At 42.7% G+C, this 24,050-nt stretch overlaps 1 protein-coding gene across 2 annotated transcripts in view; it reads right to left on the bottom strand.

Annotated features, from left to right (window-relative positions):
- Nucleotides 1–2,132: 2,132 nt before the first annotated feature.
- The window catches only part of LOC143765267 (unconventional myosin-XVB-like), a 161,201-nt gene continuing 139,283 nt past the window's right edge, over nt 2,133–24,050 (bottom strand). For both annotated transcript variants that reach the window (XM_077251750.1, XM_077251751.1), the window contains exons 40-43: nt 20,406–20,539; nt 15,868–16,001; nt 6,030–6,170; nt 2,133–3,114 (exon numbers count right to left, since the gene is read on the bottom strand). In XM_077251750.1, the coding sequence (XP_077107865.1) occupies nt 3,052–3,114; nt 6,030–6,170; nt 15,868–16,001; nt 20,406–20,539 (472 nt within the window). In that variant the 3' untranslated portion in view covers nt 2,133–3,051. The remainder of the gene's footprint in view (nt 3,115–6,029; nt 6,171–15,867; nt 16,002–20,405; nt 20,540–24,050) is intronic.

Genomic DNA, 24,050 nt, shown 5'->3' with positions numbered 1-24,050 from the left:
GTTCCATGCCGTGACAGCGGCGTCAGAGGGGTTAAATGCCCGCGATAGGCACTAGCACAGATCGTGGACTTTGCTGCAGGGTGTCAGCTCTCACAAGTGACATTTTTGGCCAGGGTTACTGGAGAGTATATTTACCCAGAGTTGGATTTGCGACAGTGGTCCCCTTTACGCACATTTCGGCTGTTCTTCCTCAGAAGGGGTCACTTTTATAGGCACTCCCTGGCCTGCTTGCGGACATAGGGTTCGAATTAATGCTATTTTAGATTTACTCCTGACATCCGTCCCTTCTGATCCGCAGTACAGGTTCGGGACACCCTCAAGCATCACTCTGCATTATTTCCACATCTCAGGCACTTGACACTTTTTATTACTCTCTGCTTTATATTTTATGCTGCTTATTGAGATGTTCAGCAGGATATTTGTCACCCGTCAGTAGTGACTGCTGCTACATTAGGTATTATTTGCATTAGGTGTTTACCCATTTTTTCAAACACTATATTTAATGATACTAATGATTTATTTCCTTGCACATATACTGTATAGCATGTGTTGCCATCTCCTTTGTGTTATGTCATTCATTATTATGATATTATAATATCAAAACAGCTGACATGTCCCAGCTTTGAGGTGGGCTCACCGCCGGAGCCCACATCATAGCGGGGGATACCGACATCGGCATATTAGTACGTCCGATGTCAGTAAGGGGTTAAAAAAAAGTTGCATTAATGGATGTATTCTGCAATTTCCATTTTCTGACAGAAAGAGAACTTAAACGCTAGCGCCACCTATAGGAAGTAGCAATCCTAAAAGTGAATATCGACCCTTTAATGAGCCTTGTCACATGACTTAGGATAAAAGCCAAACCAGAATCTCGATTTGCAGACACGGTGTTTTGGGGTGTTGCTGCTCCTCAGTGCAGAGCATGAGAGGCGAATGACTGGGATCTAAGGGGTAATGTTTGTGACATACCTGGTATGCCAGTGTATGGAGGCTTATAAGCCATGCAATGCTCCTCTGGAAAATTAGAGAAACGTTACCCCCTAGGCTACGTTCACATTTGCGCCGCAGCGTCGGCGCCGCAACGCACAACGCAAACAAAAACGCAGCAAAACGCATGCACAACGCTGCGTTTTGCGCCGCATGCGTCCTTTTTTTCATTGATTTTGGACGCAGCAAAAATGCAACTTGCTGCGTCCTCTGCGCCCGGACGCGGGCGCCGCAGTGATGCATGCGGCGCAAAACGCAAGTGCGACGCATGTCCATGCGCCCCCATGTTAAATATAGGGGCGCATGACGCATGCGGCGACGCTGCGGCGCTGACCGCAAATGTGAACGTAGCCTAAGTAGGATTGCTGCTTCCAGTAGGTAGCACTAGAATTTGTCTTCTGCTTCCTGGAAAAGGCAATTTGCAGATTACATCCATTAATGCAGCTTTCTTTTTCACTAACTTTACAGCTTGTTCTTCTCGAGTCCTCTTTCGCTCTAGAGAGGCAATTTGCATAACTAATGGATGTAAAAATACATTTTACATACATCTTTTAAAGGCTATGGCAACCTTTGATGTGTACTAAAACCTATTTTTAAAGCATTTGTCTATTAAAGCGAATTCGTCAGTAAAATCAATCTCCCATCCCACCATCATTGGCATGCAGGTTTTTGAAAGCTACAAAATCCATCTACACTTTTATATCTTCTGTCTGTTGCTGCATTCCCAAGAAATCCGTTATATTTCATATGCAAATGAAGTGTTAAGAGAACTTCCTGAGCCGCTTTGCTTGTGAAACGTCAGGCAAGGAAATCATACAGTTTGCTAAAGAGTCTGGTGCTGGGCAAAGAAACAACCGCTGGATGCAAAGGCTTGTGTGTTATCACACCCAGAGCACTTAGTGTTTTAATGTATGAGAAGCCAACAACTGACCGCTCCGCTGATCAGCTGTTATCGGCTTTGCTAGCATTTGGGTGTAAGCAGTCTAGGGAGTGGAACAGCGTGGTTTAGTGCACTGTTTAGTTGCCATTGCCAAGGAACTCTGTGGTGTGTTCAGTTGTTCTCATTGCTACTGAACACCATAAGAAATATATTTTGCTTGCTGTTATCATATACTCCGCATTTTATAATGATGCTCCACAGTCAATTCTACTGTCTCATTGTTTTAATAATTTACAGAATATCTCTGAAGATCTTTGCAGAAACATACATTGATACCAGCATTAGTCTTTGCTGCAAAAAAAAACATAAATAAAACAAAAATGTCAGCATTGTTGATTTTATTTTTAATCTGATGGTATCTAATAGGGGTAGCTGCACAACAGGCTCCATATGACATTAGAAATGTTTTACTTTAACAACTTTACAGAATTATTTTCAGTTGGATCCTGCAATATCATTTATTTATATAGTAGTTAAGTTGGGGGTAAAATTGCAACGGAAAACACTGCATGCGTTTTAATCACCATTTACCGCAATTTAGCAATGCCCTAATTTGAGATTTTTATTGATGAAACATATCAAAAATGTATTTCATTTGTAATAAAAGAGAAACCGATTACTGCAAGGGGAAAAAAAAAAAACTTCTCCAATGTGCTTTTATCTGCAAATAAACAGCAGATTCTTCCATTTGTGTCCACAGACTGTGCCGAAAATGTATGTTGGGCATTGGCCGTCCCCACCAGCCATTCATTCTTGGTGGGGTAAATTACTAGTCTTTAGGTCTGTAGCTTTATAATAGGAAAACGTTACACTTGAACATTAGATAATTAGCAAGAAGAATTATTTATCTATAGCTATCAAAGTTTTTTTAAATTAAATTGTGCAGAAAGCTATAGATCTGATGATTACAGTGCAATTGCCTTGGGTCAGGTTTGAAGAGTAAAATTTGAAGGCTAGCATAACTGATCCTAGCCCAGTGACCCACTACGAACAAATAAGGACACCAAGGGCATTCCCAGCTTTATGCACACTTATGTCAGTAAAATCTTTGCAGACAGTCATTCAGATCAGGTAAATAATTAGCCAGAAAATAACTTAGGTTTGTATATTAGAAGGCTTTGTGCTCAGTGAGCAGCGGTGTCATGGGTCTCTATGATTAAGGCCAGTGTATGGTACAGCTCTTTAGCCTGCAGGAGAAAGAAAAAACGAAAGGTTAGAACTTTTTCTGCTGGCAGATTTCCCCCAGTTAAAGAGATTTTCTAGGTACAAAAAAAACACAATCTGGCTGTCCCTGTAATGAGTCCCCAAATCCCACTGTTACCTTTATTTTCTAAGAGCCCCTTACAGCCACCCTTGTGGGTTTTTTTATTGTTTACATCCTGAACTTTCTGCCGACTCTCCCTCTGTGCCAGTAGACTATATTTCTCAAGAAGCAGAACTGTATCTGTTTCACAGTTCACAGTAACCGTCCACTCCACATACAAGACACTATCCTGAGACTCTTAAATAGTCTCAAGATGGATAAATGGATGCACACACAGTTTCTCCTTCCTATTATTCCTCCAAATTCAGCCAGTAGGTGCTATCTGGAAATTCTCCTGTGGTCAGTAATCTTAATGTTCTGACACTCGCAACGCACAGGCTCAGTGTACTGAAGGACAACATTGAGTCACACAATGTAATAATGTATCATAATGTCTTCTATCATTCTGGAATGCCCAGCACCATCCCTTCTGACCAAAGTCACAAGTTTATAAGATTTCTTGTTCTATGCGGAGTCTGCAATGTTCTCTCCCTGTCTTCACTCCCTTCTTATGCACATCCTCAGTTACTCAAGACTTGCTGAGAATCACCATTCAGAGTTCACCGCATAGCTGCTGGCTAATCTGTTCCGAGCACAGACAAAAAATATCTTTATTCTGTGCTTTGAATGGATTAGCAGGAAGAAAGGATCTTGAGGTCACATTACTACATGTAGATATGCACTGTAGGGAAACAGCACCAAACGATACCTTTAAAAATTCATATATTTGATCCAAGTAATCTCACCTGAGCGAGTTGTGTAGGCACCAGATGGCGTCTTTCTCAAGTGCCAAAAACATTTGTGACAGTTAGTTTTTACACTTGAGAAAGACGCCAGTCCAACATGGAAATGCATTGTGGAATGAAAACCTCTTTTTATATTATTGGATCAAGAATCTTAATTTCAGTTATCGCAGCCCCAAACCGTGAATTGTCTTTTATTCCAACATTACCACATGTGACAGCACAGGAACAGAGGAAAATTTTAAATGCAAGAAATTGTGAAGATTCTTTATTTTTTACAAGCTTTGCAATGCTTTTGAGCATGGAAAACCCTGAAGATTTGCATGCTAATTAAAGACTGCAGATATACCAGTTTTCTGAATGCTAAACTCTGTATAACCCCACTCGCACCACTGATTGGCAGCTTTCTGCCCATGCACTGTGAACAAAGAAAGTTGTCAATTAGTGGAAGAAGTGGAGTTATGCAGAGTTCATGAATATGTATAGAGCACAAGGGGCCCGCACTGCCAAAATTAAGTGCTCAGAAGGAAAATAGTATAAATCGCATATGAAAAAAACCTTCACAACAAAATGGAGGAAAAAGTGATTTTCAGATTTTGTTTTTAATAGACTGACCAATGGGAAACAAATTATATGCCAATGTTTCGGTCAAAGATATCTGTCTTAGGCCGGTTTCACACGTCAGTGGCTCCGGTACGTGAGGTGACAGTTTCCTCACGTACCGGAGCCACTGACACACGTAGACACATTAAAATCAATGCATCTGTGCAGATGTCATTGATTTTTTGCGGACCGTGTCTCCGTGTGCCAAACACGGAGACATGTCAGTGTTCGTGGGAGCGCACGTATTACACGGACCCATTAAAGTCAATGGGTCCGTGTAAAACACGGACCTCACACGGACGTTCTCCGTGTGCCGTGCAGGAGATAGCGCTCCAGTAAGCGCTGTCCCCCCCACATGGTGCTGAAGCCGCAATTCATATCTTCTGTGCAGCAGCGTTTGCTGTAAAGATATGAATAATCCATTTTTTTAGTGGTATTTCGTGTTTAAAATAAAGCTCCATGTCCCCACCCCCTGTGCGCCCCCCCGCTGTTCTGAAAATACTCACCCGGCTCCCTCGTTGGCTGTCGCTGCTTCCTGTCCTGGCCGCACCTTCTACTGTATGCGGTCACGTGGGGCCGCTCATTTACAGTAATGAATATGCGGCTCCACCCCTATGGGAGGTGGAGCCGCATATTCATGACTGTAATCGGCGGGCCCACGTGACCGCATACAGGAGAAGCTGCGGCCAGGACAGGACACTGCGAGGGAGGCGGGTGAGTATTTTCAGAACAGCGGGGGGGCGCACAGGGGGTGGGGACATGGAGCTTTATTTTAAACACGAAATACCACTAAAAAAATGGATTATTCATATCTTCTTTACAGCAAACGCTGCTACACAGAAGATATGAATCGCAGCTTCAGCACGATGCAGGGGACAGCGCTAAACTTTAGCGCTGTCTCCTGCACAGTGCGTGTGGAACCCAGTGGGCACACGGGAGGCACACGTGTGCCACACTGATGTGCCACAGAAACGCAGGGGCACACGGACACGGATAATTCCGGTACCGTTTTTTTCCGGTACCGGAATTATCTGGACGTGTGAGACTGCCCTTAGTGCTCGAGTCGTCGGTGTTCAACTAGTGGAAATAGTGTGCAGAACCATGGCAGTACAAAATATGAAAATCATTTTTCATCCATTTTGGCCCAAGCTCATGAGTATGCTGGGGGTCTAGTGATAAAATCACTGTTTTAACAGCAGGATATTATCAAAACAGCAGCAAGCAGCCCAATAAGTGACGCATCGCTGGAATAAGTGTCTCTGACTTTACATTATACTGCTCTCAGATAAGATGGCAGAAACCTGGTGTCTGATTCCTTTTTGTAGACAGGCTGTTCACTTTTTACCGAATATATTTATTTCTGGTATTTATAATAAGAAGGGTATTTTCATTTCCTTCTATACTCTATTTATGTTACACAAGAATTATTAGCCAAGGCTGTTCTTCTACTCACCTCCTGGAGTTCTATCCACAATGTGTGAGGTTTAGCAGCTGTGCCATAATGCACCTCCACTCCCGGAAGTGTGTTGCTATCCAGTGGACGCATGGTGCGCATACTCTGTACGTCTTGTAGATTAATCGTCAAACTTGGTTTCTGTGTACATAATATACATTACATACGTTACTAATTTACATTGGACAAGTAAAGGATATGAGCAGTAAGGGAATGAAGAAGATATACAGGGTGCAATCCAGTTGTGGCAGAAGCAATACAGAGGTTTGGAGCTCTGCATGATGTGCTATTAGTGAGTCCAACGTAGAGAGGTTAGGAGTAGTGATGAGCGAGTGTGCTCGTTACTCAAGATTTCCGAGCAAGCTCGGGTGTTCTCCGAGTATCTTGGGCGTGCTCGTAGATTATGTTTGTGTCGCCGAAGCTGCATGATTTGCAGCTGTTAGACAACCTGAACACATGCAGGGACTGCCTGTTTATTAGGGAATCCCCACATGTGTTCAGGCTGTCTAACAGCCGCAAATCATGCAGCTGCAGTGACACAAACATAATCTACGAGCACGCCCAAGATACTCCGAGAAAACCCGAGCATGCTCGGAAATCTCATTATGACCACACTCGCTCATCACTAATTAGGAGCTCTACATGCTGTGCTATTACTGAGGCCAATGTATAGAGATTAGGAGCTCTGCATGCTATGCAATTACAGAGGCCAATATACAGAGATTAGGAGCTCTGCATGTTATGCTATTACTGAGGCCAACGTACAGAGGTTAGGAGCTCTGTATGCTATGCAATTACAGAGGCCAACATACAGAGATTAGGAGCTCTGCATGTTATGCTATTACTGAGGCCAACATACAGAGGTTAGGAGCTCTGCATGCTATGCAATTACAGAGGCCAACATACAGAGGTTAGGAGCTATGCATGCTGTGCTATTACTGAGTCCAACATATACAGGTTAAGAGCTCTGCATGCTTTGCTATTACTGAGCCCAACGTATGGAAGTTAGAAGGTCTGCATGCTTTGCTATTACTAAGCCCAATGTATGACCCTTCCCCTGTGACGTGATCACAGAGTGACGATGGGCTACCATGAAAGCTGAGGTTCTACTGAAGATCAGACCATGATTTTTTTGGCTGATCAACTGTTCAAGTCCCCTAAAAGAACTAGCAAATATAGAGAAAATATATATATTTTTAAACATATTATAAAGAATAAAAACTATAAATATACTAACAACTCCCCTTTTACCAGATAAAAAAAATAATAAAACACGTGTTTTTTCCATGTTGGTAAAAGTCTGATCTATCAAAATCGAAAATGAATTGACACAATCAGTAAACAAACACCATAAAGAGAAAAATATTAAAACGCTAAAATTATGTTTATTTGGCTGCCGCAACACATTTCTGAATCTTTTTTTTCTTACCACTTAAAAAATGCATGTTTGGTGTCACCCTAATACAACCTGGAGACTGATAGTGACAGCTGATTTTTACCACATAACGAGCGCAGTAAAAACAAAATCCCCCCACCCAGCTCCCAAAACTTGCAGAATTTTAATTTTTTTCCCATTCTCCAGTACAAGACAAAGTAGATGATGGCATTCAAAACTTCAATGACAACCAGTCGTCCTGTCCCTGCAGCTGAAAAACACCCCCATTACATGATGCTGCCACCACCATGTTTTACTGTTGGGATTGTATTGGGCAGGTGATGAGCAGTGCCTGGTTTTCTCCACATATACCGTTTAGAATTATCACCAAAAAGGTATATCTTCATCTCATCAGACCAGAGAATCTTATTTCTCATAGCCTGGGAATCCTTCATGTGTTTTTTTTTTTTTTTAGCAAACTCTGTGGGGGCTTTCATATGTCTTGCACTGAGGAGAAGCTTCCGTCGGGCCACTCCGCCATAAAGGCCTGACTGGTGGAGAGCTGCAGTGATAATTGACTTTGTGGAACTTTCTCCCATCTCCCTACTGCATCTCTAGAGCTTAGCCACAGTGATCTTGGGGTTCTTCTTTACCTCTCTCACAAAAGCTCTTCTCCCACGATTACTCAGTTTGGCTGGATGGCCAGGTCTAGGAAGACTTCTGGTGGTCCCAAACGTCTTCCATTTAAGGATTATGGAGGCCACTGTGCTCTTAGGAACCTTGAGTACTGCAGAAATTCTGTTTTAACCTTGGCCAGATCTGTGCCTTGCCACAATTCTGTCTCTGAGCTCCTTGACCAGTTCCTTTGACCTCATGATTCTTATTTGGTCTGACATTCACTGTGAGGTTTTATATAGACAGGTGTGTGCCTTTCCAAATTAAGTCCTATCAGTTTAATTAAACACAGCTGATCTCCAATGAAGGAGTAGGACCATCTCAAGGAGGATCACAAGGAAATGGACAGCATGTGACTTAAATATGAGTGTTTGAGCAAAGGGTCTGAATACTTAAGACCATGTGATATTTCAGTTTTTCTTTTTTAGTATATTTGCAAAAATTTCTACAATTCGTTTTTTTGCAGTCAAGATGGGGTGCAGAGTGTACATTAATGTGAAAAAAATGAACTATTTTGAATTTACCAAATGGCTGCAATGAAACAAAGAGTGAAAAATTTAAAGGGGTCTGAATACTTTCTGTACCTACTGTACATACATGCACACATGCAAATTCTGAGGGGTGAAATCCTGCTGACAGATTCCCTTTAATAGCCACATGTTTTTATATTGTAAGCAAAAAGACCTGATCTACTGTAAAGACTGAAGCAAACAGATGCATTTCAAAGCAATTATACGTGTTTATTTTTTACATTTGAATCAGCTTGTTTTTTTTAAGTGACATGGGTGGAGATCATGAGATATGTGAGATATCAGGAGATCATGTGACTTATTTCCAGGGGGGGGAAATGCTTTCGTTTTCATCCTCTTTTTCATATGTTTGCATAGGTCTTCCATAGACCGCAATGTAATAAAAAAAGGATTAAGTTTTCATGAGTTTTTTAAATTAAAAAAATCCCAGTAGACAGCGTATTATGCATTCTGCTAAAAAAAACGGCTGTCAAGCGGATGTCCATTTCACATACGCTTTTCCTATTGTGCTATATATAATACAATTGTATCTGTGTGAATACTTTTTTTCACAGTACATTAGACACGTCAAGTACACCACAAAAACGCAGTGTGAGACAAGAGTTATTGGGCCGGAGTCACACTAAATGTATGAAAAATCGGTCCAAGTCTCCCTGCCGAGAGTCGCACGAGTGTAATGCGAGTGTCATGCGACTACAATCCGATTTTTCACACCTAGCATCCGATTTACATACGAATGCAATGTGATTTTAACATGAGCTTTTACATACAGCAGTTCTCTGTCACTTAGGCTACTTTCACACATCAGGTTTTTAGCATCAGGCACAATCCGGTGAATGTTGGAAAAAACGGATCCAGCGCAGATTGTGAAAAACTGATGCGATGGATCCGTTTTTTCGACGGATCCAACTAGCATATCCAGATAATTGGATAAAAAAAAAAATTGGAGCATGCTCAGTTTAAAAAAACAGAATCCGGTTCCGGATCCGGCACCTTCCGGCTCCCATAGGCTTCCATTCTAGCAAACAGCCGGAAGCGCTAGATCCGGCGCTTCCGGCTTTTTCGTTGGAGACAAATAAAGTTGCTATGGACTTTTTTTCCCCAGAAACCGAAAACGGCAGATTTGCCGCAATATTCACCGGATCGGTTTTTTTTTTTTTAGATTTAGCCAGATTGAGCCTGACGGGGAAAACCTGATGTGTGAAAGTAGCCTTACACATCGTTTTCAAAGGAAAAATTTGTCAAAACACATGCACATGGAGCGCCCCCAGACGCAGGGCCGCGGGGTACTCGGTACCGGGCCTCTCTGTCTCGGTCCTGGGGTTGTCACGGTGGCTAGACCCGGTCCGTGAACCTGCTAAGGGGCGTCCAATGAAAGGTGTTGTGATGGTGCGTGGTGCAAGATGCGATGAATAACGAGGACACAGGGTTGCAGTCTCTTTACCTTTTTACTGAAGGCTTCGGGATCCGCAATCCAGAGCACTGCTAACAGGGCTGACTGAGACCGGCCGGTCCGAAGGCACATCCAGAGTTCCCTTTGCAGGTGGAAATCAGTGCCTACCTTCTAGCGCCTGTGTGTTGTAGTACCTCCCTGCTGAGCACCACGGGATAGCCCTCACAACTGTTGTGTCTGTTTCTGATGTCCTTTCTCTCTCTCTGTCCCCTAGATGATATGGCTAGGATGCACCCGTATGACGGGGTAGGCCTGGAGTTATTCTGGGACCCTAGAGACGCCCCTCTTCCACAATTGCCTCCTTTGTCTTCGTTAGGTGATTTAGGTGAGACAGCCAACCTATAATTAACTGTCCTGCCGCTGTTTAAAGTAATACGTAGAGTCTCTTACTTCCTCGGTGCTCCGGCCACCGGCTACACGCCTCAGAAGGATGTTGCCACGGTCTTAAGGGCACGACTCCTTCTGGTTCTCTCGCCTCTGTGCTAAGATCTCGCTTCTCACTTCTCCGCAATATACTCTGCCTCGTGTCCTTTCTAAGGAGCCTGCCGCTATACCTCACAGGCACAGCTCCGTAACGATCTGTCCTTTTAGCTAGGCCACTGTCCGGATCCCACCCCTGATAGGTCTTCTCCCGAACTCTCTTGGGCTGCTTTCTCCCTAACTTCCTGTCCAACCCCCAGTTTTACCAAAGTGTGAGGAGTGGCCTAATAGATAGAACCACCCCCCCTGGTGGCCGGAGTGTGGAGTGTAGTGTGTGTCTGTGATACCTGGTCAGGTGAACTCCTTTAGTGCAGTCAGACGTAACATCACCCCCCTTAGTGGCAGAGCGACATTACTGCAACGACCAGGACTCTGGGGCGCTGCACACACATATAAATCTAATATATAAAGCTGAATGTGTGTGTGTGTGTGTATGTGTGTATGTCCGGGATTGGCATCTGCACCATCGCAGCTACAGCCACAAAATTTTGCACAGTCACACATCTGGACCCCGAGAGCATCATAGGCTATGTTGTGAGGCAAAATTTTAACCCCACGCATTCCAATTCACCAAACAATTTTGCCCCTATCTACATAATGGGGAAAAAGTTAAAGGAAAAGTGTTGGAAACAAATTGTCAGCTGCCAGATGTGAACAAGGGGGACTTAAAGAGTGAGAGCGATGGTGCTAAAGAGTATATACCATACAGTTGCTAAGGTGGGGCCCCGACATCGGATACTCACCACACACGGGGATATGAACACACACAAAATGCGCCACACACTACCACGTGCTTGAACACATATACCACCCTCAGCACACATTTCACCACACATACACCAACCTCGCCACATAAAAGTCGAAACACAAAAGTCACCGCTCAAAACTTGCCACATGCAAAACTCGCTACATGCAAAACTCACTTCATGGAAAACTCGCCACACGCAAGACTTGCACACGCGGAAAAATTGCCACATGCACAAAAGTTGCAACACATGCAAAAGTTGCCTCACACAAAACTTGCATATACTCAAAACACACCACACATAAAACTCGCCACGCGCAAAACTCGCCATGAGCAAAACTTGCTGCACACAACTTGCTACACTTAACTGTCACATGCAACTCAACACACAAAAAGTTGCTACACGCATGTCACCACACAAAACTCATCTCACAAAAGTCGCTATATGCATGTTGCCACACGCAACTCAACACACACAACTTGAAACATGAAACTCAGCCTAAAACACACACAAGTCTGGTATTATCCTTCAAAAATAAAAATCTGATTAATAAGCAGACAAACTACAAGAGCAACAAATGTACCATATAGGAAATACGGCAGCTGTCAGTCACATGACCTGTCTATTATGTGTATGTGTGAGCTAATATATACTGCCAGGGGGAGGGCTTCCTGTTGGCTGGGGATTTATCAGGCTGCCAATTTAGCTTACAAATACTGAGGTAAAAATACTGACCAAATAATGTGTGAACGAGGTTTAATACAGGAGGAGATGACATACAGGTACATACTATATACAGGGGTGATGACACACAGGTATATACTATATACAGGAGCAGATGACACACAGGTATATACTATATACAGGAGGAGATGACATACAGGTATATACTATATACAGGAGGAGATGACATACAGGTATATACTATATACAGGAGGAGATTACATACAGGTATATACTATATATAGGACGAAATGACATACAGGTATATACTATATACAGGGGAGATGACACACATGTATATACTATATACAGGAGGAGATGACTTACAGGTATATACTATATACAGGAGGAGATGACATACAGGTATATACTATATATAGGATGAGATGACATACAGGTATATACTATATACAGGAGGAGATGACACACAGGTATATACTATATACAGGAGGAGATGACATACAGGTATATACTATATAAAAGAGGAGATGACACATAGGTATATACAGGAGGAGATGACATACAGCAGGTATATACTATATACCTCCTGCATATAGTATAGTATATACCTGTATGTCATATACAGGTATATACTATATACAGGAGATGACATACAGGTATATACTATACATAGGAGGAAATGACATACAGGTATATACTATATACAGAAGAGATGACATACAGGTATATACTATATACAGGAGGAGATGCCACATAGGTATATACAATATACGGGAGGAGATGACATACAGCAGGTATATACTATTTACAGGGGAGATGACATACAGGTATATGCTATATACAGGGGAGATGACATACAGGTGTATACTATATATAAGGGAGATGACAAACATGTATATACTGAGGGGAAAATGAGAGGAGTGAGGGAAAATAGTGGAGTGATCAGAAAATGAGGGATGTGAGGTCGAAATGACAAGTGTTAGAGGGGAATGAGAGGAGTGAGGGGGAAAATAAGAGGAGTGAGGGGGGAAATGAGAGGTGTGAGGGAGAAAGTGAGAGAAGTGAGGTGCTAAATGAGAGGGGTGATGGGAAAATAAGAGAAGTGAGGTGCTATAACTAACCAGAGATATTTGCTATGCCCAGGAAACGCCGGGCTCTTCAGCTAGTAATAGAATAAAAGCCAGCAATTCATGTACCGCATACAGTAAAATCAAAGAGTGACAGGCTGCAATAGAATAGATATATACACATAGAATACATAGATATATAGATGTCAGTGACACACACACACACACACACACATATATACAGTGCCTACAAGTAGTATTCAACCCCCTGCAGATTTAGCAGGCTTACACTTTTGGAATTAACTTGGCATTGTGACATTTGGACTGTAGATCAGCCTGGAAGTGTGAAATGCACTGCAGCAAAAAAGAATGTTATTTCTTTGTTTATTTTTTTTTTTAAATTGTGAAAAGTTTTTTCAGAGGGTCATTTATTATTCAACCCCTCAACCCCCCAGAATTCTGTTTGGTTCCCCTAAAGTATTAAGAAGTAGTTCAGGCACAAAGAACAATGAGCTTCACATGTTTGGATTAATTATCTCTTTTTCCAGCCTTTTCTGACTATTTAAGACCCTCCCCAAACTTGTGAACAGCACTCAAACATGGTCAACATGGGAAAGACAAAGGAGCATTCCAAGGCCATCAGAGACAAGATCGTGGAGGGTCACAAGGCTGGCAAGGGGTACAAAACCCTTTCCAAGGAGTTGGGCCTACCTGTCTCCACTGTTGGGAGCATCATCCGGAAGTGGAAGGCTTATGGAACTACTGTTAGCCTTCCACGGCCTGGACAGCCTTTGAAAGTTTCCTCCCGTGCCGAGGCCAGGCTTGTCCGAAGAGTCAAGGCTAACCCAAGGACAACAAGGAAGGAGCTCCGGGAAGATCTCATGGCAGTGGGGACATTGGTTTCAGTCAATACCATAAGTAACGTACTCCACCGCAATGGTCTCCGTTCCAGACGAGCCCGTAAGGTACCTTTACTTTCAAAGCGTCATGTCAAGGCTCATCTACAGTTTGCTCATGATCACTTGGAGGACTCTGAGACTGACTGGTTCAAGGTTCTCTGGTCTGATGAGACCAAGATCGAGATCTTTGGTGCCAACCACACACGTGACGTTTGGAGACTGGATGGCACTGCATACGACCCCAAGAATACCATCCCTACAGTCAAGCATGGTGGTGGCAGCATCATGCTGTGGGGCTGTTTCTCAGCCAAGGGGCCTGGCCATCTGGTCCGCATCCATGGGAAGATGGATAGCACGGCCTACCTGGAGATTTTAGCCAAGAACCTCCGCTCCTCCATCAAGGATCTTAAGATGGGTCGTCATTTCATCTTCCAACAAGACAACGACCCAAAGCACACAGCCAAGAAAACCAAGGCCTGGTTCAAGAGGCAAAAAATCAAGGTGTTGCAGTGGCCTAGTCAGTCTCCTGACCTTAACCCAATTGAAAACTTGTGGAAGGAGCTCAAGATTAAAGTCCACATGAGACACCCAAAGAACCTAGATAACTTGGAGAAGATCTGCATGGAGGAGTGGGCCAAGATAACTCCAGAGACTTGTGCCGGCCTGATCAGGTCTTATAAAAGACGATTATTAGCTGTAATTGCAAACAAAGGTTATTCCACAAAATATTAAACCTAGGGGTTGAATAATAATTGACCCACACTTTTATGTTTAAAATTTATAAAAATTTAACTGAGCAACAAAACTTTTTGGTTTGTAAGATTTATGCATCTGTTAATAAATCCTGCTCTTGTTTGAAGTTTGAAGGCTCTAACTTATTTGCATCTTATTAAACCTGCTAAATCTGCAGGGGGTTGAATACTACTTGTAGGCACTGTATATGTACTGTATATATTACATACACAGATAGAAGAAAAGCTGGCAATTCATCTGCCGTGTACTGTAAAATCACTGCAGGAGCCGACAGGATAGAAGAGCTGGATTACGTACAGTAAATACCTATAGAATACGTAGATATATAGATGTCCGTGACAAATACAATTACTACAGTGTGTGTGCAAATTGCTGGAAAAAAATGGCGTGGGCTTCCATGCAATTTTAGTAACCAGCAGAGGGAAAGCCGATAGCTGGGGTCGATGTTTATAGCCTGAGAAGGGGGTAATACCCATGGAGTTTCACAGGCTATTATTATCAGCTCACAACTGTATACTTATTCTTTATTGGCAATTACAATGGGGGACCCTAAAAAAAATGACTTAGGGTCCCCCTATAAATAATAACCAGCAAAGGCTATGCAGACAGCTGCAGGCTGATATTAATAGCCTAGGAAGGGGCCTTGGATACTTGCCCTCCCCAGGCTAAAAACATCAGCTCTCAGCCACCCCAGAAAAGGCACCTATGTGACATCAGAGCGAGTACCGTGGGAAATTTTCCTACGGCGCTCGCATTGATGTCAGAAAGGTGAAGTGAGTTCATTGGCTGTGAACTAGCAGGACTTGTCTGATGGCACTGCAAGCAAGAGAACTTTCTCATGCTCGCAGAGCCATCAGATAGGTAATAGCAGTTCACAGAGACACACTGAGCACATGGTGGGGCCAGTATCCATGTAGGATTAATATCAGGCTCTACGTGAGGCATTCCGTCTACACTGGCAGCGCCGCCAAGCTCTCTGATTGGCTGCTGCACTATAGATATGACATCACATACCGGGAGAAGTGGCAGAGACTCACTGGTGGACCCGGGGATGTTGATTACAAAACTTTTTTTAATTTTTTTATATTAAACTGCCCCATGGATGAAGATTAACTGACGGGGACAACCCATTCATTCACTTACATAGTGTATATTAGACGAATAGCATGCACGTACCTGGCTGTTATTTTGTAGTATGATCAGGTGTTGATGGTTGACAGCCACATAGCAAGGGGTGAGAATGCTGGGCTCACTGATTCTTTTTACAAGGAAGACACTGTGATCAAAGAGTGGAAGTGCAGATACCGTTTCTAGGGAGATGAGATTAGATCATTAGTTAATTAGCATGTACTTGCAGAAGTTTGGATTGTTTTAAATTTTACTGCTGCAAATATTTAGGGTACTGTCACACAGTGCAATTTTGATCGCTACGACGGCACGATTCGTGATGTTGCAGCGTCGTATAAGTATCGCTCCAGCGTCGTATACTGCGGTCACACGTTGCAATACACTGCGGTCACACGTTGCAATACACTGCGCTGGAGCGATAATTTCATGACGTATTTGCGATGTAGAAGCCGTTGGTTACTGTGCGCACATCGTATACAACCTGTGTCACACGATGCAATCATGCCGCCACAGCGGGACACTAGACGACGAAAGAAAGTTTCAAACGATCTGCTACGACGTACGATTCTCAGCGGGGATCCGGATCGCAGGAGCGTGTCAGACACAACGATATCGTAACAGTATCGCTAGAACGACACGAATCGTGCCGTTGTAGCGATAAAAATTGCACTGTGTGACAGTACCCTTAGGGTATGTTCACACGTATTGTATTTGCAGTGGATCTACACAGAGAAAATCCAGAAATATCTGTAGGAAAGCCAATAGCGGCAGATGTATGCCAAATGAGCAGTTCCCAATGTCAATTTCTCTGCAGGCTTCACATATAAAATACTCGCCTCTTCTACCACTCCTAGCTTTGTTACTATACCAGGTATGGTGCATCTGGACTCCAGGAATATCATTTATTCCAATGGAAAATATGTAACCTCTACTTTACTGTACCAGTCATAAGGTGAAAAGTCAAGATGCACTGTGATTGGCAAAAGAACACTGATTGGAGCTAGGAAGTCAGCTTGAGCATCATAGTTTGTTTTTTATACTTTTCTACTTCAGAGTTGTTTTTTTAATCTAAATTTGCAGATTAGACTGCAGGACCATAAGTAATCTGCAGCAATATCTGTAAACCTTGAGCTTTTATCGCATTTTTCCCACAAAAGATATTATTATTTTAAAGTCGTTTGGCACTTGTTTATGTTTGTTGCTTCTTTACACAGGTTGACAACGATCATTCTGTTCTCATACACTATCATGCTATGAGCAGCTCATCTCCTGATTACACACACACAAACACACACACAGACACACACACACACACACACACACACACACACACACACACACACACACACCCAGAACACATACATGTACACAGAGCACAAACACACATAAGTATACACAGAGCACATTCACACACATATGTACAAAGCAAACACAGGTATATATGAGCACATACATACACAAACATGTACACACAGTGGACTCACACACGTGTACACAGAGCACATACACACATATATACACATATAGGGCACCTATACACACATATGCAAAGCACATATACACTTATAAATGTATACCCAGAGCGCATAACCAAACGAGTAAAATATAGAGAGCACACACAGTATACCCAGAGCACATACACGCATAAGTATACAAAGAGCAAACACATATGTATACAAAAAGCAAATACACATATTTATACACAGAGCGCCCACACACATGTTTTCACAGAGCACATACACATGTTTACACAGAGGACATATACACACACACACACACACATAAAGCACATAAACATATAGATGTGCACAGTGCACATACATACTCATATTGTACAGTGAGGGAAATAAGTATTTGATCCCTTGCTGATTTTGTAAGTTTGCCCACTGACAAAGACATGAACAGTCTATAATTTTAAGGGTAGGTTAATTTTAACATTGAGTGATACAAAATAAAAAATAAAATACAGAAAATAACATTGTATAAATTATATAAATGTATTTGCATTTCGCAGTGAGAAATAAGTATTTGATATCTTACCATCTATTAAGAGTTCTGGCTCCTACAGACCAGTTGCACACTCCTAATCAACTCATCACCTGCATTAAAGACAGCTGTCTTACATAGTCACCTTTATAAGACTCCTGTCCACAGACTCAATCAGTTAGACTCTAACCTCTACAACATGGGCAAGACCCATGAGCTTTTTAAGGATGTAAGGGACAAGATCATAGACCAGCACAAAGCTGGAATGGGCTACAAAACCATAAGTAAGGCACTGGGTGAGAAGGAGACAACTGTTCGTGCAATAGTAAGAAAATGGAAGAAATACAAAATGACTGTCAATTGACATCGATCTGGGGCACCATGCAAAATCTCACCTCGTGGAGTATCCTTGATCATGAGGAAGGTGAGAGATCAGCCTAAAACTACACAGGGGGAACTTGTTAATGATCTCAAGGCAGCTGTGACCTTTATGCCGTAAAGGTTTAAAATCCTGCAGTGCCCGCAACGTCCCCCTACTCAAGAAGGCACATGTGCAGGCTCATCTGAAGTTTGCCAATGAACACCTGGATGAGTCTGTGAGTGATTGGGAGAAGGTGCTGTGGTCAGATGAGACAAAATTTAGGTCTTTGGCATTGACTCAACTCGCTGCATTTGGAGGAAGAGAAATGCTGCCTATGACCCAAAGAACACTGTCCCCTCTGTTAAGCATGGAGGTGGAAACATTATGTTTTGGGGGTGAATGGATGGAGCCATGTACCGTAAAATCCTGAGTGATAACCTCTTTCCTTCCGCCAGGACATTAAAAATAAAATAGGTTGCAGCAAGACTATGACCCAAAACATACAGCCAAGGCAACAAAGGAGTGGCTCAAAAAGAAGCACATTAAGGTCATGGAGTGGCCTAGCCAGTCTCCAAACCTTAATCCCATAAAAAACTTATGGAGGGAGTTGAAGCTCCGAGTTGCCAAGCGACAGCCTCAAAATCTAAATGCTTTAGAGATGATCTGCAAAGAGTAGTGGACCAAAATTCCTCCTGACATGTGTGCAAACCTCATCATCAACTACAAAAAAGTCTGACTGCTGTGCTTGCCAACAAGGGTTTTGCCACCAAGCATTTAGTCTTGTTTGCCAGAGGGATCAAATACTTATTTCTCACTGCAAAATGCAAATAAATTTATATAATCTATACAATGTGATTTTCTGGATTTTATTTTTGATATTCTATCTCTTAATGTTAAAATTAACCTGCTCTTAAAATTATAGACTGTTCATGTATTTGTCAGTGAGCAAGCTTACAAAATCAGCAATGGATCAAATACTTATTTCCCCCACTGCACATGTATAATCACACGCACTGTAGAGGACTTACCAACCTGTCTCCTCCTGTTTACTTATTCTACACTCCTGCAGGGTACAGGACCTTTAGTCACATGACTGTGATGTTTCCAAAGGTCCTGCTCCATGATGTTTCCAAAGGTCATGCTCCTCTTTTAAGATTGGAAACTGAACTAATAATGCAAGACTGGTATTATTAGTACATATTCCACCTGTAATGACCAGTGGCTCTGTTTGACCCCCATTGCCCCCAAGCCTAGACCTGGGTGGGGGTCACAGGATGTTGTCCTTCACTGAAAGGCAGCTATTTGCAGTGATATATATATATATTGTATAGCTGAAGAGCCCGGCTTTGCTGTGGTTAGTCCCATGCCCATATACCCATCATACACATCCTCCATCTCGTAGTCCCGTGCCCATATACCTATTATACATAACCTTCATCCCATAGTCCCATGCCCATATACCCATCATACACATACTCCATCCCATAGTCCCGTGCCCATATACCCATCACACATAACCTCCATTCCATAGTCCCATGCCCATATACCCATCACACATCCTCCATCCCATAGTCCTGTGCCCATATAACCATCATACACAACACAACCTCCATCCCATAGTCCCGTGCCCACATTCCCATCACACATCCTCCATCCCATAGCTCTGTGCCCATATTCCCATCATACATATCCTCCATCCCATAGTCCCATGCCCATATTCCCATCATACATATCCTCCATCCCATAGTTCTGTGCCCATGTACCTATCACACATCCTCCGTCCCATAGTTCCGTGCCCATATACCCATTATGACATCATCTTAGCCATGGCAACCATTCTCACATCATCGTCGCCATGGCAACCTATTATGACATCATTGTCACCATGGCAACCATTATGACTTAACCATCACCATTAAAACCTATTATGACATCATCGTTGCCATGGCAACCATTATGACAGCACCGTCACCATTGCATCCTATTATGACATCTTCATCACCATGGCAACCATTATGGCATCATCTTTGCCATGGCAACCTTTATGATATCATTGTCACCATGGCAACCATTATGACATCATCGTCGATATACATACACACGCATACATTCGTTTTTATGTATATAGATAATGACAATTACTCTTTAAGGGTTTATATACACCATGGAAGTTCTTTTTTTGTTTGTTTCTGCTTTCAGCACATACTTTAGCCTGCCCGATTCTGTGAAGAATACTTACCCAAAAAGAGCAGTTTGGCCTGTTGGACATTCATATTGTCCAAAGATCTCAGCTCCTGTATGAGGACTTGCTGTACCGATTGCAGATTCAGACGATTCTGCACAGAAGAAGGAATGTATGCCAGCAACTCTTGTCTATTAAATAGAAAATATGAATAAAGTTAATTCTCTCTATATATATCATTTTATTTCCAGATACAACCATATTTTGTTTAATTTTTACTTTGCTTAGTGGTACACAAGATACTTAGTACACTTAATAGTATTTTGTATAAATGTTAGAGAAAAATCCATGTAAGCAAATCCACAAGTTTCCTAACATGCCTAAAGCCAGCCATTATGATTTCACTGAAGTCAATGCCTAGCATAGACTATCATTGTGTCTAAGTCTAATACAAAACTTTAGCAAAGTATATGGAGTGTTATTTTGTCCATTACCTCTTCTGATGTGCAGTGGGGAGATAAGTGTTAGCATAACGTCTATTCATTGATGTTAATGGCTGACTATTGGTATGATAGCCTAAACTTTTTGTTTATAAAGTAAGTGTATCTCATAAGTCTTTAGGTCACAGGTGTACTTGCACCTTCAACTATCTGGTCATTAAAATGCTTGTCTGTGTCTGGTGGTTCTCCCATATATTTACCATTTCATAGAGATGTGGGTGCATGGGTGGGAGGAAGAACAATTAAGTACAACTCCCCACCTCTGATTGCTGTCACACGTCCTACAATGTGTTCTGATGGTGATGCTCCCTACCTCTGATTGCTGTCTCATCTCCTGCAATATATTCTAATCAGGTACGGACTGGGGCAGAAATTCAGTCCTGGCATTTGAAATCACACAGGCCCATGTTGTCCCCGTCCCCATGAACCAGACGGGATATATTACTAATATTACCCTGGATGGAGGAAAGGAAGATTTTCTACAAGACCAATATTTCTAATGATACCCGTGGCCTGCTGGGGTAAATGATGAAGTCAGCAACTTTGAGCTCCATTATTAGTATTATATTTTATTATAAAATCACAACTCTTAACAGTATGGGTGTCTTGAGAATACCGATTCTGTTAACAACATAGCAGACAACGCAGCCCATAACTAAACAGGCCCTTCTGGCACTTGCCAGAATTGTCAGATGGCCAGTCCGGCCCTGATTCTAATGGTACAACTCCCCACCTCTGATTGCTGTCTCATCTCCTGCAATGTGTTCTGTTGGTGCAGCTCCCCACCTCTGATTACTGTCTCATCTCCTGCAATATATACTGATGGTACAAATTCCCTTTGCTTGCTGTCTGCTGTCTGTCATCTGCTGATTTACCATCTAGAAACATATTTTAATGTGCCTGCTAATTCATTGGTATAATTCATTTGGTGCATTGTACTCACTGTTGCATATTGATGACTGGGATCAGTGTAGCTCTTATCTGGTGGAAGGTGTTATAACAAATAGATTTAGCCAGACCCAATGTCTTTGATCATCTAACCACCCCCTGGTGTGCTGGTCCCAGCTGCCAAATTATCCCCAACCAGTTCCCACAATCCATCTCTTCTTCAGTATTGTGGACTATAAATTTAGAAACATCCTTAGGGGTGCGCGCATGAGTCAGGTAACCCACACTCTACTCTCCCTTCTATCCACGTGCTTTATTCCTATCCTCCTATGTTCCCTTGCAATTCACATTCACCGCCCAATCCCCCCTCCATCGCGACTCATATACATCAGCTCCTCTCTCCTTCCCTCTCCCATGTACAGCTCCCATGCACTTCTCACCTTCCTGAAAAACCTCAGCCCATCTTGCCCAAACACACTACACAAAAACTTTGTACAATTCCAAAAACTACTTGCTCTTTATCTTCCTACTCCTACTGATTTCAGGGGACATCTCCCCCAACCCCGGTCCACCATCACCCAACCTCAACCCCTACCCTACCTCACATCGAAACCTTACTAGTCTTACTAATATTATTTGCACTCCTTCATCTCCTTCTTTTAATTGTGCCCTTTGGAATCCACGGTCTGTATGTAACAAGCTTCCTTTCCTACACAATTACTTTCTGAAAAACTCTCTTAATCTGTTGGCCCTCACGGAAACCTGGATTCAGGATTCTGACACTGTCTCTCCTGCTGCCATTTTCCATGGTGGCTTACAATTCTCACATTCCCTGAGACCCACAAACAGACATGGTGGTGGAGTCGGCATACTCTTGTCCCCACAATGCACTTTCCAGGTCATCCCCCCAGCTCCATCACTCTCATTCCCTTCTTTTGAGGAACACACTATCAGGCTCTTTCATCCCCTCTCCCTCAGAGGAGCAGTCATATACCGGCCCCCAGGCTCACCCACCCACTTTCTGGACCATTTTTCTGCCTGGTTGCCACACTTCATGTCCTCAGAACTACCAACCCTTATCCTGGGAGACTTCAACATCCCCATTAACAGCCTCACTTCCACATCTGCATCCCAGCTTCTATCACTAACCACTTCTCTAGGCCTCTCATAGCTCTCAACCTCTGAAACACACAAAGACGGTAACACCCTTGACCTGGTCTTTGGCTCTGCTCAATCTCCTACTTAGATAACTCACCGCTTCCCCACTCTGACTACAACATTCTCTCCTTCACACTCACAATTCCTCGCCCACCCCAGCACACTCCTACCTACCACACATTCAGAAATCTATATATGTAATCAAAAGCCACCAAATTAACCTGTAACTGAGGGTATATAACCCTCCCTGGACACCCCAGGCGGGTCCAATAAAATGGACAACTCCAATCAGATGCAAACCAAAGAACAAGGAGTATAGAAATCCAAACCATCATATTAAAACCAAGAACAAACTTTTATTGAATAAATTACACAATAACAACAAGTCTAAGATAGTACAATAAGTACATATGGTAACCAATATATATTAACACAGAGGTATCAAAAGGAGACCTTAACGGTATGCTGGGTTAAATGCACGCTACGCAGTACATCCCAAACATGAGCAGTAGTGCAAAAGCTCATTGGGCTCTTGGGCCCTGCAGTGACGGCCTTCAGTTGTTACTGGTGTGGTGCGCCAGTGCGCATGCGCCGTTTACCGGCCACACTTCCGGTGTGTGGTGTATATAAACATGGGAGACAGAGGAAAGGATGAACCCTGTTGATAAAGCTATACCGCGAAACGCGCGTCCGGGGCCGCCGGGTGAAGTGCAGGTTACTCCCCTTGATACTGAACATGGGTAAGCGTGTAACTATAATGTCTTAATGGTGGGCCTTGGACTTTGTGCCTCATATGGGGATGGTGCATTATTGTGCATTTCGCACTACCTGTTATAATGTCCTAGCTGTCGCCATTTCTTTACTTTTGCACTACTGCTCATGTTTGGGATGTACTGCGTAGCGTGCATTTAACCCGGCATACCGTTAAGGTCTCCTTTTGATACCTCTGTGTTAATATATATTGGTTACCATATGTACTTATTGTACTATCTTAGACTTGTTGTTATTGTGTAATTTATTCAATAAAAGTTTGTTCTTGGTTTTAATATGATGGTTTGGATTTCTATACTCCTTGTTCTTTGGTTTGCATCTGATTGGAGTTGTCCATTTTATTGGACCCGCCTGGGGTGTCCAGGGAGGGTTATATACCCTCAGT

This window comes from Ranitomeya variabilis, chromosome 4, assembly GCF_051348905.1.
Source record: "Ranitomeya variabilis isolate aRanVar5 chromosome 4, aRanVar5.hap1, whole genome shotgun sequence".
Taxonomy (NCBI): domain Eukaryota; kingdom Metazoa; phylum Chordata; class Amphibia; order Anura; family Dendrobatidae; genus Ranitomeya; species Ranitomeya variabilis.
This window is presented reverse-complemented; position numbering and strand designations above follow the sequence as displayed.